The sequence below is a fragment of the Cololabis saira genome, chromosome 15, assembly GCF_033807715.1.
Source record: "Cololabis saira isolate AMF1-May2022 chromosome 15, fColSai1.1, whole genome shotgun sequence".
NCBI classification, from domain to species: domain Eukaryota; kingdom Metazoa; phylum Chordata; class Actinopteri; order Beloniformes; family Belonidae; genus Cololabis; species Cololabis saira.
This window is the reverse complement of record NC_084601.1, coordinates 4,524,426-4,543,416: the sequence shown is the minus strand read 5'-3', so window position 1 is coordinate 4,543,416 and position 18,991 is coordinate 4,524,426. Positions and strand designations below refer to the sequence as shown.

The 18,991-nt window shown below is 39.9% G+C and overlaps 1 protein-coding gene across 1 annotated transcript; it reads right to left on the bottom strand.

The window, feature by feature from the left end:
* Nucleotides 1-48: 48 nt before the first annotated feature.
* LOC133461092 (transmembrane protein 42) lies at nucleotides 49-6,772 on the bottom strand. The gene is made up of 3 exons (XM_061741866.1): nucleotides 6,495-6,772; nucleotides 2,562-2,708; nucleotides 49-404 (listed from the first exon to the last, which is right to left on the bottom strand). The coding sequence occupies exons 1-3, from the start codon at nucleotides 6,669-6,671 to the stop codon at nucleotides 258-260; spliced, it is 471 nt and encodes a 156-aa protein (XP_061597850.1). The 5' UTR covers nucleotides 6,672-6,772; the 3' UTR covers nucleotides 49-257.
* Nucleotides 6,773-18,991: the final 12,219 nt, after the last annotated feature.

Sequence of the window (18,991 nt, the reverse complement as noted above, 5' to 3'; positions counted from 1 at the left end):
TTGTGTCTTGTGTCTCCACAAGCCAGACTGAACAGACCTGCTAAAGCTTCTTATGTTTACAGGAAAACAGAGATTCATTCTTTAATTACTGGAAGACAAGAGCAAATTCATCCTATTCTTTCAATGCACAGTATAATTAAGTAATCGAGCTGTACAAAGTACACTTATTTCATATTACGATTTATTTTGGCTTGTGGCAAAGTATATGAATGTGTCGGCCAAAGCGCACCACAGTCGGTCAGTGGAGACCACATGTATCATTCGTCCTTTGTGGTGACGGCGTTTTGTTGTCCATCCTGAGGTGAAACTCTTTGCAGGACCAACAAACCGGTGAAAGTCAGAGAAATCCCAACCCACCACAAAGTAATCTGGGGCTCCCCGAAAATCAGCTGGCCCAGGAAAGCCTGCAGCAGGAGGGGGCAAAAAATACAAAAAAGACAAGGTTTCTGTGGACGACTGAAGGTGAGAACAAGCTTAACTTAGAGCTTACAAAGATGCCTTAAAGGGAAATGTCCAACATAGAAATGAACAAGAAAAAAAAAAAAAAAAAAAACGGATTCCAACCTACTTCCTAAAATAGCACAAGCTTTCCAAGGGAGAAAAGATTTAAAGGTCATTTAACTCCAGTGTGACGCCAAACCCTTCGGCTGGGAGAACAAGTTATGAGACACAGTATTTATTATGTCAAAATCTAAAGCAGGGGTCGGCAACCCAAAATGTTTTAGAGCCATATTGGACCAAAAACACAAAAAACAAATACCGTATGTCTGGAGACGCAAAAAATGAAAAGTCTTGTATAAGCCTTAGAATGAAGGCAACACATGCTGCATGTTTCTATATTAGTTATAATTGAGGGAAGATTTTTTTTTCATTATGCACTTCGAGAAAAAAGTCGAAATGTCAAGATTAATGTTGAAGTACAATTTCGAGAAAAAAGTCAAAATTTTGGGAAAAAGTCGAAATGTCAAGAAACAAGTCAAAATTTCGAGAAAAAAGTAGAAATGTCGAGATTAAAAAAGGAAAGGAAAAGGGAAGAAAAAAAGAGAAAAAAGAAGAAAAAAAGAAGAAAAAAAGAAAAAAAAAGAAAAAAAGAAAAAAAGGAAAAAAAAGAAAAAAAAAGGAAAAAAAGAAGAAAAAGAAGGAAAAAAAAGAATAAAAAAATGAAAAAAAAGGTCAAACATTTTTGAAAAAGCTCCAGGAGCCACTAGGGCGGTGCTGAAGAGCCGCATTTTGCTCTAGAGCCGCGGGTTGCTGATCCCTGATCTAAAGTATAGACAGGCCATTTGTAATTTTAGGATGAATAACAGCATAATACCAAAAGTCACTGGAAGTTATAAAGGTTATTATTATTATTATTATTATTATTATTATTATTATTATTATTATTATTATTATTATTATTATTATTATTATTATAAAGGTCTGGATAGAAGTCAGAGATTCTGTAACATCAACCGTATTGGAGATGAGTTTCATATTTTATTTGAATGTAAAAATGTAAATATAATGAATCTCAGACAGAAATACATACCAAAGTATTATACAAACCCACCATCTATGTTTAAATTTTGTTAGTTCAATCTAATAAGTTAAATGTTATTTATAAATTAGGCACCTTTTTGAAGAATGTCCTTCCTCTGTTTAACCCTTATGCTGTCTTTGGGTCAAAATGACCCAATTCTTCTATCCTTCTTTCCTCCTGCTCTCTCCTTCCTTCTTCCTTTCCTCTTTTCCTCCTTTTTTACCCTCCTTTACTCCTTTTTCTTCCTACCTCCCTTTCGTCATTCATTCCTTTATTACCTTCTTTGCTTTTCCTTCCTTCTTTCCTTATTTTATCCATTCCTTCCTTCTTCCCTCCCTTCTTTCTTTCCTTTTCTCCATTCCTTCCTCCCTCCCTTCCATCTTTTCTCCCTTCCTTACTCATTTTCCTACTTCCTTCCTTCTTTTCTCCTTTCTTCCTTACTTCCTTCTTTCCTTCCTTCCATCCTTTCTCCCTTCCTTCTTTCCTTTTCTCCTTTCTTCCTTACTTCCTTCTTTCCTCCCTTCCATCTTTTCTCCCTTCCTTACTCCCTTTCCTACTTCCTTCCTTCTTTTCTCCTTTCTTCCTTACTTCCTTCTTTCCTTCCTTCCATCCTTTCTCCCTTCCTTCTTTCCTTTTCTCCTTTCTTCCTTACTTCCTTCTTTCCTCCCTTCCATCTTTTCTCCCTTCCTTACTCCCTTTCCTACTTCCTTCCTTCTTTTCTCCTTTCTTCCTTACTTCCTTCTTTCCTTCCTTCCTTTTCTCCCTTCCTTCCATTCCTCCCTTCATTCCTTTTCTCCCTTCACCCCCCCTTGACCCAAAGACAGCACAAGGGTTAAATGATTAAAAAAATATTTTTTTTTTGCCAAATTGAGTATTTTAGTTGAACATGTACATCCTGCCACTTGCTACATATTTACAAATGTTTGTGTTTTTGTGCTCCATACCATGTGATCATGGTCGTGAGTTAAAATAAATGATTGATTGATTGATTGATTGATTGATTGATTGATTGAGAAAAGTATGAGAGGTTTGTACTTACAGAAGAGATGAAGTTGGAGGCAGTGGTGGTCACAGTGGTTCGGGTGGAGGAGGAGGAATACCTGAGTGCTTTGGAGAGGAAGGTCCACATCACAGCGTTGCAGGTGAAGAGCAGCCCGCCACACAGCAGCCTCAGAGGGATGTGAAGCTGCAACAGTGGGAAAAGCTGCAGTTCATATACTGACCACTAGGGGTGGCTCCAAAAGCAGGTGAATCTCCACTGACCCCAATGTTAAAGTGCCCAACTTTTAATTAGAAATAAACATATTTAAAGCCTGCTACACAGGATATTGGTCTCCAAAGCTAGGTTAAGGATTTTTAATGGGGGGCTAGTTAAGCCACTTTAACCCTTATAGCCAGTACTCGAGTTGTAAAGAAAATCAGGGGGGATGGTGGATTTGATCATATGGGGACAGATAATTTGTGCTGATTACAAATAATATAATATATTACAAATAATAGCAGTGACCAAAACACCTGCAGAAATACTGCAGGAATGACATAGCAGCAGTTAAATGCAGCCTTCTGTAAGCTTTAAATATCCACTGGGCTTACATCAAATACATCAAAACACAACAATAAAAAACACTTTTCTGAACTTATCAATATGACTCTGTCCTTCACAGGATAAGTAACATGGATCACTGCAAAAACTCACAATCTTAACAAGAATATTTGTCTTATTTCTAGTTAAAATGTCTCATTTTAGTAAAAAAAATCTCATTACACTTAAAACAAGACTCATCACTGGAAAAAAACAACAATTTTCACCTGTTTCAAGTAGATTTTCACTTAAAATAAGTAGAAAAATCTGCCAGTGGAACAAGATTTTATTGCTTGTAATAAGAAGATAAATCTTGTCCCACTGGCAGATTTTCCTACTTATTTCAAGTGAAAATTTACTTGAAACAGGTGAAAATTGTCAAATAAGTTATTTTTCTGGTGTTTTTTTTCTGGTGATGACTCTAAATGTTGAAATAGCAGTAAAACCACATTAATTGATGAAATGACATAAGGGATGGAAAGGAGGGATGACAGTTTTACAGGGGGGATGATTTGGACCATTTTTATTTCAGGGGGGGATGCCATCCCCCCTCATCCCCCCTCAACTCCAGTACTGCTTATAGGCCAGTCAATAAAATATTTTAAAAACTCTAGAGAATTATTGGAGAATATTAAAGCCCCTCTTTTTACTTTTTTTTGGTAGCAACCATAGTGTGTAGTTCCACTGAAATGACCAAATATGGTCACTTGCCCTGTAAAGGGTTAACTATGAAGCATAACTAAGGTGTGGGCAGCTTGTGTTAACCCAGCATCATATAAACGCAGCGGTCATTTCTAAATCTTCCACAGAAAGGACATTTGAAATGGGATATTCCACTGCAAACATTGGCCTGCGACTCTGCAGGAGCTGGTGTGGATTGGCTGGAGTAGCCTGGACCCTAGCACACAGTAACTTTGACTGACACAAGGTGGACGCGGCTGGTCCGGTGGGCTTCCGGACGTGTTCGTTTTTGCCCATTTACAACATGAAAACATATTGGCGGATTGAATTCGTGTTAGTTCCCCCATGACTTCAGCACCCACACCCTGGGTGGGGTTGGTGAAAGGATCTTTCTGTGTGGAGTTTGCATGTTCTCCCTGTGTTCCCTTGGGTACCTAATGTGAGCTACCCTCACAAAAACATGCAGCAGTCCTGGGCTATACTGCCCCCTCTGGCCAACCGGGGCACCAGATGGGGTGGGGAGGATCCGGGCGGTGTTCTGCCAATATTTGCTACCTGCCAGAAAATGCTACTTTGTGGTTCTGCGCATGCGCACAGTGGATTTTCAAACTTTGATTGGCACGGCCATGATTTCTTGCACGATGTAACATTGATAATATGGGATGTTGAGTACCGTATTTGATCCTTCAAAATACACCACCCATGACATGAATTGCATTACACTTTGTGAACATTATACGTTAAAGAGAGAAAAAAAAAAATTCTATCGCTTTATTTGATATTCATTCAGTCATTTGCCTTTATTTAACCAGGCAGGTCATTAAGAACATTCTTATTTACAATTATGGCCTGGCAAGAGACAAGGACCACTTGGGGGAAAATTAAGTGGTTTAGGGAGTAAAACAGTAAAATTGTAGCTCTACAAAAGGTAGAAAACCATTAGGGAGCTTTTTTTGGCAAAGCAGCAGAAATTGGCAGAACACCGGAATAACGTGATCCGTCAACATGCACAATACCAATATTGCTAAAAACATAGACAATATCACAATAAATTTTAGTCTAATATTTTACAAATGCAGTACATGTACACACAAAATGCTTAGCCTACATGGAAAATGTTATGATGACAGGGGGGAACTAGACGAGCAACGACAACTAAGGGAAAGAAGTCAGGGATCAATTTTACCTGCAAAGCATAAAGACAATGACTCAAAATACGCAAGTTTACACATATTAAGCTGTTTTTTTTTGTTTTTTTTACTATATCGCATGTTTTCCGAGTCCCGGGGTGTGACGTGTGACGTCCCGGGGGGTTTGTGTCCAGTAATTACCTAAACAGTTTATGGTCTTCACCTGCCTGAAATCTGATGTGACACATACAAACCCCCAATTAAAAGTATCCTACTTGAAACATTACGTGACTAAAGGGTGTCTCAAATTTGATTACATCTCACATTAGGCGGTCAGTGTCGGACAGTGGGACAACAAACGTCGGTTTGTAAATGTTAATGGCAGATAGTACTGGAGTTGAGGGGGGATGAGGGGGATGAGGGGGGATGGCATCCCCCCTGAAATAAAAACGGTCCAAATCATCCCCCCTGTAAAACTGTCATCCCACCTTTCCATCCCTTATGTCATTTTATCAATGAATGTGGTTTTACTGCTATTTCAACATTTAGAGTCATCACCAGAAAAATAACACCAGAAAAATAACTTATTTGACAATTTTCACCTGTTTCAAGTAAATTTTCACTTGAAATAAGTAGGAAAATCTGCCAGTGGGACAAGATTTATCTTCTTATTACAAGCAAAATAATCTTGTTCCACTGGCAGATTTTTCTACTTATTTCAAGTGAAAATCTACTTGAAACAGGTGAAAATTGTTGTTTTTTTCCAGTGATGAGTCTTGTTTTAAGTGTAATGAGATTTCTTTTTTTACTAAAATGAGACATTTTAACTAGAAATAAGACAAATATTCTTGTTAAGATTGTGAGTTTTTGCAGTGATCCATTTTACTTATCCTGTGAAGGACAGAGTCATATTGATAAGTTCAGAAAAGTGTTTTTTATTGTTGTGTTTTGATGTATTTGATGTAAGCCCAGTGGATATTTAAAGCTTACAGAAGGCTGCATTTAACTGCTGCTATGTCATTCCTGCAGTATTTCTGCAGGTGTTTTGGTCACTGCTATTATTTGTAATATATTATTTGTAATCAGCACAAATTATCTGTCCCCATATGATAAAATCCACCACCCCCCCTGATTTCTTTTTTTACAACTCGACTAAATACTGGGGACAACAAACGTCGGTTTGTAAATGTTAATGGCATAAATAACTGTACAGCGTGTGAAGGTCACAGGGTACAGGACACGTGACCTTATTTAAGTGCCACACAGCAGAGAATAATAATAATAATGACATTAACAAATATAGCGATACTTCTCTAGTAAAGAGGTGTTTAGTAGAGAAGCGCAGGACGGACAGAGACGGATTTGACATCTCCGCGTGATGCGGCATCAGCATCATCATCATCCTCAGCATCAGCACCAGCATCAGCATCAACTGCTGCTGCTGCTGCTGCTGCTGCTGGTGATGATGGTGATGATGGTGGTGATGATGATGGTGATGGTGGTGATGGGTCTTGGACTGGGAGTCACCGGCATCCCCATGGCGTTAATGGTGAACACGCATTCATTCGTGGGGCCTTACCCGGTCACAGGCGGTGGTTGCGTCCGCTTGTCTAAATCTGCGCTGCTCGCCCCAAGTGCGGAGTCCCGTCTCACACACTCCCTTCAGGTAGTCGGCTCCCAGGGACAGTTTGGCAGAGGACGACGCCACAGCTCCGAGGAAACCCGCCATCAGTGCATAGAAAACTCCCGGGAACATGATGACAAGCCGAGGCACATTATTCTTTAGTCCATGTTTGTTTTGCTTTTTTTTTTTTTTTTTAATTTGATTTATGGATTTATTCTTTTACATGTCGCCTGTCGCTGCTGCAGATGCTCCGGGCTCTGCTGCCTGCATGCTTGTGTTTCAAGAATGAGCACATTTCCCTGCACTTGCCACCGACCGCCGTGAGGGGGCGGTCGCGCAGCACTGAGTCACGTCCTCTGTTGCATTCTGGGAATTGTGGTTCCGTATTTTGCAGCCACACAAGACTGGAGAAGATTTAGGCAGAGGTGGGTAGAGTAGCCAAAAATTGTACTCAAGTAAAAGTACTGTTACTTCAGAATAATATGACTCAAGTAGAAGTAAAAAGTAGTCATCCAAATAATTACTTGAGTAAAAGTAAAAAAGTACTTTGTGAAAAAACTACTCAAGTACTGAGTAACTGTTGAGTAACGTCTGATTTATTTTTTTTAACAACCATTCAAACATACAAAAGTACAAAATAATCTTCAGGCAAATTAAATCAATAAATAAAATTAATTAATAATAAATAAATTAAAATAATCTTAAGTAAATTCAAGTACTTTAATACATAATAAAATAAATAAAATAATAACAGAATAAAAAAAATAAATTAAGCACAAGTAGCACAAAATTTCAAGCCTTTGTACTTTTCTTTTTTAACCAGGAAGAACTAGAACAAACATGAACTCATAGAAACTCTGTGTGTGTTTGAGTCTGTGTAAATGTGACAAAACATGCAAAAACAAACATTTTTCCCAAAGAATCACTCAGTGATGTCATGAGATTGACGCGTACGTGGATAAAAGGGATAAAAGAAAAGTAACAGCTCAACGTAGCCTAATGTAGCGGAGTAAGAGGAACAGTTTCTTCTTCACAAATCTACTCAAGTAAAAGTAAAAAGTATAGTGATTCAAAACTACTCCTAAAAGTACAACATTTCCCAAAACTTACTCAAGTAAATGTAACAGAGTAAATGTAACTCGTTACTACACACCTCTGGCCATAAATACCTCAAACATTCTGTAAATCTGTATATTGTTTTTATATTGTTTTTATATTGTTTTATATATTTATTGTTAATATTGCACACTGTTTTTTGTTGTACTGAAGGCCTGCACCCTACCTTTCGTTGCACTTGTTACAATGACAATAAAGAGAATCTTGAATCTTGAATCTATCTTGCTCCATAACATATTTGATGATGAGATTAATCAATTGTGAAATGGCCCTAGGTGTGATGGCGCGTTCCATTTGTCCTCGGAAGTCGGAATTTCCCAGTTCCCAGTCGGAATGTTCAACTGGAACGCCCCTTGAAGTGGGATTTCCTACTGGGAAAGTGGGAGAAGCTTCACCACCCCCGAGTTACCATTCCAAGATGGCTGCCATTCCCAGTTCCCAGTTCCGATTTCCGAGGTAAATGGAACGCGGCATGAGTGTATCCCTGCGATAGACGGGTCACCTGTCCCGAGTGTAGCCCGGCCTTTCATTTGAGGAGAGGTGGGAGAGATTCCCCCAGACCCCTGTGACCCTGAGAGGGAAGAGGCTGGTATAGATTATGGATGGATGGATGGATGGATGGATGGATGAAGCATACAATCAATGCCAGTATAAAGTTACTAAAGTACACTTAACTTATTGATAACTAGTTTTTATTACTGCAGTGGGAGTTAGTTTGATTTACTGGAAAGAAATAAACAAAAACAGAAACAGAAATCACTTGATAGACAATGCTTATGACAGAAATGAACACTTGCTGGGTCCATTAAACAACTTGGAGGAGAACTTCAGTGATATCTGGAAAGGCTTCTTCATTTGTATCCAAAGATAGTAGCACTGAGGTGTAAACATATACTTTGACCCTTTTGTGCTCTAGTAAACTACGAGCGGTGTTTCCTTTAGCGTGCGGTAAACAGCACAACAGACAGAGACTAAGAGCTCTCATATGAAATGATTATTTTACTTGAAACATTTATTATTAGAAACACTGACAGTTTTGTATTAAACAAGTTCTAAACAATATTGTTTGTACCATTATGGATAGTTTGTTGTTTTTATTATTATATAAAAAATATTTCTATTTGTCTTATATGAGGGTGGTGCAAAGGTCTCAGATTTTATCTTGCTTTGGTATTTGTTACACACACACACACACACACACACACACACACACACACACACACACACACATATATATATATATATATATATATATATATATATATATATATATATATACATACACACACAGGACTGTCTCATAAAATTAGAATTTTGTGATTTTCTGTAATGCAATTACAAACACAAAAATGTCATACATTCTGGATTCATTACAAATCAACTGAAATATTGAAGCCTTTTATTATTTTAATATTGCTGATCATGGCTCACAGCTTAAGAAAACTCAAATATCCTATCTCAAAAAATTAGAATATTCTGGGAATCTTAATCTTAAAATGTAAACCATAATCAGCAATATTAAAATAATAAAAATAAAATATTTCAGTTGATTTGTAATGAATCCAGAATGTGTGACATTTTAGTTTTTTTAATTGCATTACAGAAAATAAAGAACTTTATCACAATATTCTAATTTTCTGAGACAGTCCTGTATATATATATATATATATATATATGTATATATATATATATATATATATATATATATATATATATATATATATATATATATATATATAAATATATGGTTAATTACATGATCAAACGGTGCAGGGACAGACCTCCAGGCCTCCGGTTGCACTGAGCCCACTGATCAGCTGGACTATGAAGGCTCTTTACATTAAACCATAACTTTAATGAACTCGACTGGGAGGAATATGTGTGTTAGTTACACTTGATGCTTCTGTGCCCTTTGTGGAGAAATCTTTCTGTCAGAGCCAGAATGATTCTCCTAATAAGAGTCGTGAAGCGGATTCAGTGTGTTGAACGTACAAGCTCATAATGAGCCCATTAGCTGCATGGTAATGAAGACAAGAGCCATCAAAGACAGACTTCCACCTCTTCATCAGCCTTCACAGCTGAATGTTCAGTTGTAGATGGAGGGAAGACAAAAAGAAGGGTCGTCGTCACCATTTCAGTTTATTTATTTGTGGTTTTTAAGAGATAGAGGATGTGTGACACATAATTATGATCGTAACTACAGCTCTTATCTGAAAACACAAAGCGAGCTTTTACTCTAAATGTTTGGTGGATACATTTGAAAGAATGATATCCGATCTGTCCGAGGGATAGTCCTGATACCATGCCCCGGGACTGCATTCACTTTCACCAGTTCCATCCCTCCAACTGCACTGCATGAGTACTGACAGAAATCTGCAGGAGAGACCACGTCTCTCCAGTGTTAGCGTCGCTCTATTGGCTACCTGTAAAATTCAGAATACAATTTTAAATTTTATTACTTGCATATAAAGCCCAAAACGGCTTAGCTCCGCATTATTTGCAAGACCTGATAGAGCCTTATGTTCCTGGCAGAGCTCTCCGCTCTCAGAGTGCAGGTTTACTCGTAGTTCCTAGAGTATCCAAATGTAGATTTGGAGGGCGGGCGTTCTGCTATCAGGCACCATTACTTTGGAACCAACTTCCAATCTGGGTTAAGGAGGCTGACACCACCTCCACCTTTAAAACTAAACTTAAAACATTTCTGTTTAGTAAAGCCTATAGTTAGTGTTTAGTAAACCTCTAGCTGGTGTTGGTAAATCTCTAGGTAGTGTAAACTCTAGTGTGTTAGAGTCAGTAGTCATAGTTGCAGCTATAGAACAAGACTATAATAGTTAGTCTCAAATATAGCTACGCGGTAGATATGCTGCTATAGGCTTATGCTGCAGGGGGGCACCGACATGATCCGCTGGGAGGTGCCTCTCACCCTTCTTGTCCTCTCCTCTTCCCTTCCTCTCTTCTCCTTTTCCATCTTTATTTATTATAAGTATCTCATAGCTATCATTTTTGTCCATCGTTCCTGGTGTTTCTTGTGCTGGCCCTTTTTTTCTCTTTTGTGCATGTTTGCAGGCCGGAGCTTCAGGAGCTGCGTGCTGGCCTGCGGTCCCGGCACCCCCCCCCCATCCCCGGTCACCCCGTTGCTGCTTCCACCTGCCTACTGTGTGCTGCTGACGTCCCTGACCCCCCAGTCTGGCCCTCGGCAGGAGGGTCCCCCATTATGAACATCACCGACCCACTACTGGATCCCCTGCAGTTCCTACAGAGCCAACAGGTCTGTAGACGATGCTGTAAACATGGCCCTGCACTTCATCCTCCAGCACCTGGACTCCACAGGAACCTACGCCAGGATCCTGTTCGTGGACTTCAGCTCTGCTTTCAATACCATCATCCCATCTCTGCTCCAGGACAAGCTCTCCCAGGTGAACGTCCCTGACTCCACCTGCAGGTGGATCACTGACTTCCTGTCTGACAGGAAGCAGCGGGTGAAGCTGGGGAAACATGTCTCTGACCCTCGGACCATCAGCACCGGATCCTCTCAAGGCTGCGTTCTCTCTCCTCTACTCTTCTCCCTGTACACCACCAGCTGCACCTCCAGTCATCAGTCCGTCAAGCTCCTGAAGTTTGCGGACGACACCACCCTCATTGGACTCGTCTCTGATGGTGATGAGTCCGCCTACAGGTGTGAGGTCGACCAGCTGGTGACCTTGTGCGGTCAGAACAATCTAGAGCTCAACGCTCTAAAGACAGTGGAGATGATAGTGGACTACAGGAGGAACGCAGCCCTGTGTGACTCCCCAGCAGACACGGTGGAGTCTTACCGCTTTCTGGGGACCATCATAACCCAGGACCTCAAGTGGGAGCTGAACATCTGCTCCCTCGTCTTCCTGGGGAGCATCATATCCCAGGACCTCAAATGGGAGCTGAACATCACCTCCCTCACCAAAAAAGCACAGCAGAGGATGTACTTCCTGTGGCAGCTGAAGAAGCTCAACCTGCCAAAGAAAATGATGGTGCAGTTTTACACGGCCATCATTCAGTCCATCCTCACCTCCTCCATCCTCACCTCCTCCATCACCATCTGGTTGCTGCTGCCACTGTAAAGGACAGGAGCAGCTGCAGCGTATCATCCGCTCGGCAGAGAAGGTGATTGGCTGCAACCTCCCATCTCTCCAGGACCCTGAAGCCTCCAGGACCCTGAAGGTGCAGGAAAGATTGCAGCAGACCCCTCACACCCCGGACACAAACTGTTCCAGACTCTTCCCTCTGGCAGGAGGCTGCGGTCCATCAGGACCAAAACCTCACGCCATAAAAACAGTTTTTTCCCGTCTGCAGCTGTCCTCATCAACAAGGCCCCGGTCCCCCCTCTCCCCCGTCTACCACGGACTGTCCCCCCATCCCACTCTACGTTAACGTAAAGACTCCACTTCTGACCTTATGCGTCACATTAACGCAGATCCAAGGTCAACTTTGCATAGACTCATATCCGGCACTTTAAAACCTCATGTTGTACATTTTCTCTTTTCATTATATATTTGCTCTTTGTATTGCACCAATCACACCAACAAATCCCTTGTGTGTGTCTAACAAACTTGGCAATAAACTTATTTCTGATTCTGATTCTGATCTACTTTGAATCCCACTCTGAAATCATGTTAAAACTGAAAATAGTACAAATAAAGTCCATCATAAAAGTGTCTTAAAGTGACAAGTGAACTGACCCAGGACCATCAGAGTTGGAAGATGAGAAGATGAGAAGAAGACATGGATTACAAATGAGGACCACGTTTAGGTTTTTATTAAGAAGATTGATCGACGCAGGTTACACGCACAAGGGAAGAGACTTTAACAAACAGGAAAACATAAAAAGGACAAAAAATGCAAACAAAATCAAAGTCTCAACATTGACACAAGGTGCATACAATAAAAACATTACACTAAATACATAGTCGTAAAAAAGTACAACCTTTCTAAGTACAACCTTGTTCCCTTTTCACTACTATCAGTGGTGTAACATTTCATTAGAGACCAAAACACAGACGATTAAAGCAGTGATTAGAATAAAAACGCTGTTCATTTTGAAGGAGCCTCCTGGGGAATCTCCTGCTGTCTTCTTCATATAGAGTATGAATTGTTCTTGCTGTTTTAGTAATTATGTGTAATAACTTCCTTAACAAATTAATTAGTTAGATCACTACTGAGTTTTGAAAAACGGTGATGTAACTTTATTGTCTGGTTGAGATTTTAAATCCCAGAAGGATTACATCCAGTCTTCACGTCCCTTTCTGAGGCAGTTTCTTTTTAAACCAGCAGATGTCTACAGTGTGCTGCAGAAACACATCTGCTGCTCTGGATGGGAATCACAGACATGAAAACAGCAGGCAAGTAACTGAGGAGGCTGTTATTTTTAAATTATAAGATGTCCAGTTGATGACATGTTGTCACTGTTACATTCTATCATTGTGTTTTTACATTTGTGAGCAATAGCTTTTTAATTATTTCTTAAAAGAATCGAGACCTCACAGTTATTAACCCTTGTACTGTCTTCGGGTCAAAATGACCTAATTCTCCTTCCTTCTTCCCTGCTCTCTCCTTCCTTCCTTCCTTCCTTCCTTCCTTCCTTCCTTCCTTCCTTCCTTCCTTCCTTCCTTCCTTCCTTCCTTCCTTCCTTCCTTCCTTCCTTCCTTCCTTCCTTCCTTCCTTCCTTTTTCCCTTCCTTCCTTCTCTCCTTGTTTTCTTCCTTCCTTCCTTCCTTCCTTCCTTCCTTCCTTCCTTCCTTCCTTCCTTCCTTCCTTCCTTCCTTCCTTCCTTCCTTCCTTCCTTCCTTCCTTCCTTCCTTCCTTTTTCCCTTCCTTCCTTCCTTCCTTCCTTCCTTCCTTCTCTCCTTGTTTTCTCCCTTCCTTCCTTCTTCCCTGCTCTCTCCTTCCTTCCTTCCTTCCTTCCTTCCTTCCTTCCTTCCTTCCTTCCTTCCTTCCTTCCTTCCTTTTTCCCTTCCTTCCTTCTCCCCTTGTTTTCTTCCTTCCTTCCTTCCTTCCTACCTTCCTTCCTTCCTTCCTTTTTCCCTTCCTTCCTTCCTTCCTTTTCCCTTCCTTCCTTCTCTCCTTGTTTTCTCCCTTCCTTCCTTCTTCCCTGCTCTCTCCTTCCTTCCTTCCTTCCTTCCTTCCTTTTTCCCTTCCTTCCTTCTCTCCTTGTTTCCTTGTTTCCTTCCTTCCTTCCTTCCTTCCTTCCTTCTCTCCTTGTTTTCTCCCTTCCTTCCTTCTTCCCTGCTCTCTCCTTCCTTCCTTCCTTCCTTCCTTCCTTCCTTCCTTCCTTCCTTTTTCCCTTCCTTCCTTCTCTCCTTGTTTTCTTCCTTCCTTCCTTCCTTCCTTCCTTCCTTCCTTCCTTCCTTCCTTCCTTCCTTCCTTCTCTCCTTGTTTTCTCCCTTCCTTCCTTCCTTCTTTTTTCCCTTTCTTCCTTCTCTCCTTGTTTTCTCCCTTCCTTCCTTCCTTCCTTTTTCCCTTCCTTCCTTCTCTCCTTGTTTTCTTCCTTCCTTCCTTCCTTCCTTCCTTCCTTCCTTCCTTCCTTCCTTCCTTCCTTCCTTCCTTCCTTCCTTCCTTCCTTCCTTCCTTCCTTCCTTCCTTCCTTCCTTCCTTCCTTCCTTCCTTCCTTCCTCCCTCCCTCCCTCCCTCCCTCCCTCCCTCCCTTCCTTCCTTCCTTCCTTCCTTCCTTCCTTCCTTCCTTCCTTTTTTTCTCCCTTCCTTCCTTCTTTCTTTCCTCCCTTCTTCTCTTCCTCCTTCCTTGACCCAAAGACAGCACAAGGGTTAAAGGAAATCAGAGGCTCAAAGGCAATAAAATACAAATTATATAAATTATATAATATAAAAGTATTTAAAAAAAAATAATAATAATGGCAGGTGTTTTTGTGTTGCATTTTCAAATAATGTTTTTTTTTCTTCTCTGTGGAAGAGGATATTAGACTAAAAAAACACCTATGATGTCACTGTACCAAGCCTCAGAGTGCTAATTATCTTTAGTCCGCCACGTTATGAAACCATTATTCTCCTCAACTGTGCTTAGCAGGGAAAAGTTTCAGCCCTAGATTCCTCTGTCAAGTCATGGCACTAATTGGAGTCCTTCCGCTCTCAACTGAATGATAATTGTGCCCATAGAGAGCTTAAGTGACACTTACGCTCCGGGTCCATTGCACCCTTCTTGTATCTCTGTGCACCTTTCCTGCTCTGGGTCCTACAAAGAGATCCAAAAAACATCTTTCATCAGAGGAGACACCAGACACCGGTCATTAGTATAATGACTTTTATGACCTATAGGCTCTGTCAGTTACAACCTCCGCATCCACAAAGGCTACGGTTGGTTAGTCAAAAATATTCTTTGACCTCAATGGAAAAGAGCACGAGGACGAGGAAAGATCATTGAAGATTTTTGGAAAAGACTGCTGGGGATGTGACCAGTACAAAAGTTGTAAAAAAAAAAAAAATCAGGTGGATTTATCATATTTATCATATGGGGACAGATAATTTGTGCTGATTACAAATAATATAATATATTACAAATAATAGCAGTGACCAAAACACCTGCAGAAATACTGCAGGAATGACATAGCAGCAGTTAAATGCAGCCTTCTGTAAGCTTTAAATATCCACTGGGCTTACATCAGATACATCAAAACACAACAATAAAAAACACTTTTCTGAACTTATCAATATGACTCTGTCCTTCACAGGATAAGTAAAATGGATCACTATAAAAACTAAAATTCTTAAGAATATTTGTCTTATTTCTTGTTAAAATGTCTCGTTTTAGTATAAAAATCTCATTACACTTAAAACAAGACTCATCACTGGAAAAAACAACAATTTTCACCTGTTTCAAGTAGATTTTCACTTAAAATAAGTAGAAAAATCTGCCAGTGGAACAAGATTATTTTGCTTGTAATAAGAAGATAAATCTTGTCCCACTGGCAGATTTTCCTACTTATTTCAAGTGAAAATGTACTTGAAACAGATGAAAATTGTCAAATAAGTTATTTTTCTGGTGATGACTCTAAATGTTGAAATAGCAGTAAAACCACATTCATTGATGAAATGACATAAGGGATGGAAAGGGGGGATGGCAGTTTTACAGGGGGGATGATTTGGACCGTTTTTATTTCAGGGAGGGATGTACTGGATGTGAGGCTGACCACTCCTGCGGTCAAAAAATCTCTGATGTTGTACAGTTTCAAGCTTTCCAGTATCTGCGTGATGTGGCATCAAGTTATTGGCTTTCTTGTTGTCAATCTAGTTGGTGCAATTCTTAATTTGTCTGATCTCACAGTCTGCAGTGATTGTTGTGATGATCAGTAGCCGGCTCTTCTAGCTGTGTGTGAATCCCTCCGGGGCCTTGCTCATACATGGAGTCATGTGCTCACCTATCTTGGCCATTATGATGGAAAATTTAGCCTTGGCCCGATTACAGAGTGTGCAGAGAGATTATTTGTTCCTAAAAGATTAGCTCGGATGTTACAATGATCTCTTTATCACAATCGTATGGATGAATCAACATTTACAATCATTATGCTTTCCTTTGTTCTGGCTCATTTCTGCATCAATGCCTGATGCATGTTCTGATCCACTTGCATGCAACCGCTTAATTAAATCTACTGAAATCTGGCTCACCCTTTCAAGTCTTGTTCTTGGTATCTTAGATGCACTCAGTTTCAGTCCGGATATTCACCTAGTGCAGGGGTCGGCAACCCAAAATGTTGAAAGAGCCATATTGGACTGAAAACACAAAAAACAAATATGTCTGGAGCCGCAAAAAATGAAAAGTCTTGTATAAGCCTTAGAATGAAGGCAAATGGCGAAAGTCAAAATGTTGAGAAAAAAGTCGAAATGACGAGGAAATAGTCAGAATTTCGTGAAAAAAGTGAAAATGTTGAGAAAATAGTTGAAATGTCGAGAAAAAAGTCGAAATGTTGAGAAAAAAGTCGAAATGTCGAGGAAATAGTCAGAATTTCGTCAAAAATTTCGTCAAAAAAGTCAAAATGTCGAGAAAAAAGTCGAAATGTTGAGAAAAAAGTCAAAATTTCGAGAAAGAAAGAAAAGAAAAAAAGGAAAAAAATAAGAAAACAAGGAAAAAAAAGAGAAAAAAAAGGACCCCCGACCTAGTGGGAAAGAACATATTCTAGAGCAGTGGTCAATTCTGGTGCTCGTAGGTTGGTGTCCTGCATGTTTTAGGTGTTTCCCTGCTTTAACACGCGTGATTCTTATTAATGGTCATCATCAGCATTTCATCAAGGTTTGCATAAGTCTGATAATGACAGTCATTTGTATCACGGTGTTGAAGCAGGGAAACATTTAAACAGCCAAGACACGGGCCCTGGAGGACCAGAATTGAAGTAATAGGTTTTTCCTCAACCGCCTACATGAGAGGTTCATAAATGACCCATAGCTGGATGACACTGCGTCCTCCTGGGGATCGTTTATAGTCAGCGGTGTTTGGCCTTTGTTTACCTGTTCTTGTTGGATCCTTTTCGTAAGTGGCTGGTTCATGTGTGCTGCTGGGTCTTCATAGAGGTGCAGCCCGTTTCTTTAACCAGTAGATGGTTTCATGTCAGGGTCTGATACTGTTGGATGGTAAAGGGTTCTTTGATTTGGGAGCCTGAAAGGGACAATTTCTAACCATGGAGCATTAATTTTACTCAATGCTCCTTTTCTCTTTTTCCTCCTGCTTGTTTTCTGGTGTTCTCACTCTCCAGTTCAGGGGTTGGCATCCCAAAATGTTGAAAGAGCCCTATTGGACCAAAAACACAAAACACAAATATGTCTGGAGCCGCAAAAAATGAAAAGTCTTGTTTAAGCCTTAGAATGAAGGCAAATAGCGAATGGCGAAATGTCGAGAAAAAAGTCAAAATGTCGAGAAAAAAGTCAAAATGTTGAGAAAAAAGTCAAAATTTCGAGAAAAAAGTCGAAATGTCAAGAAAAAAGTCGAAATGTCAAGAAAAAAGTCGAAATGTCGAGATTAATGTTGAAGTACAATTTCGAGAAAAAAGTCGAAATGTCAAAATTAAAAAAGAAAGGAAAAAGGAAGAAAAAAGAGAAAAAAGGAAAAAAAAGAAAAAAAAGAAAAAGAAAAAAAGGAAAAAATAGAAAAAAAGAGAAAAAAAGAAGAAAAAAAGGGAAAAAAAGGTCAAACATTTTTGAAAAATCTCCAGAAGCCAATAGGGCGGCACTAAAGAGCTGTAAGCGGCTCTAGAGCCGCGGGTTGCTGACCCCTGTTCTAGTGGATTTATTACCATGCTACCTTGCCACCAAGTGAACACTTTTAGGCCCCGATTTACTAAGATCCTAAATAAAGAGTACTAAATTGCGTGTGCACTGAAAAAGTTTGCATGTGCTGTTGTTGTGTGTTTTGCGGGTGATCAACTAAGATTGCGTGCGCAATTGATAACAGGTGCAAACCGCATTTATTTAAATTTAAATGTCTTACGGTTTCCGAGCGCAAAATGAAATTTGACGAGTTGGAGTTAGAGATATTAGTGGAAGAGGCAAATTGTTGTGCCGTATTCAGCACCCCTGCCGTGAAAAGCACCCCCTCGTATATTCAATGATAAGTAGACCAAGAAAAAAAACAACACACTGACACTTCAATATATTTATATATACACACTCACACAAACACATACTTAGGAGTTTATATTATATATATTTACAAATATTATGGAAGACAACACAGTAAGCAGGCTATTAATTAATGACATCAATAACCATTTACCTGATTTTTGTTGTCTGTGACTGTGATTGTGGGAAAGTATGACTATTGTGGAATCCATGAGCGCATTTAAACATGAATCATTAACACAAAACTGGACGCTAAACAGAACGTGACACGGAATGAGAATATCATTTTTGTCAGACGAGGGGGTGCTTTTCACGGCAGGGGTGCTGAATACGGCACAACACCGGGGTATGACAACTGCAGAACAAGTACAGGCGCACAATGAGAAACACTTTTTTCTCCATGAAAACACGTGATTTATTTATTATCACAAATAAAAAAATTAATGTGCCTCCTGTGGCAACCTTTCGCTGAATAATACTCGATTTAACATTCAAATACAATATTTCTCCTTTTGCATGAGGAGAATCCTCACCACAAGTTGAGCCATCCCCACCCCAGTCCTCAAATCAGGCACCAACAAGCATCCCTGCGTAATGCTGGGCAGATTAGCACCTTCCTTTCGAACGTATTAAATACAGACGCAATCACAATCCCCGCAAAAACTTTCAGGCTTGGTAAATCTCATTGCGGGTGGTAAATGGACATATTTGCATTTTCCCCTCCCAGTATTTAGCGATTTCTGG

Bases quoted from the DNA above. Each gene is read 5' to 3' on its own strand.
- LOC133461092 (XM_061741866.1), bottom strand. From the start codon at position 6,671: ATGTTCCCGGGAGTTTTCTATGCACTGATGGCGGGTTTCCTCGGAGCT. The intron at 2,709-6,494 runs GTAAGGCCCCAC...CCACTGTTGCAG, and splicing joins CAACCACCGCCTGTGACCGG to CTTCACATCCCTCTGAGGCT. The intron at 405-2,561 runs GTAAGTACAAAC...CTCCTGCTGCAG, and splicing joins CCTCCAACTTCATCTCTTCT to GCTTTCCTGGGCCAGCTGAT.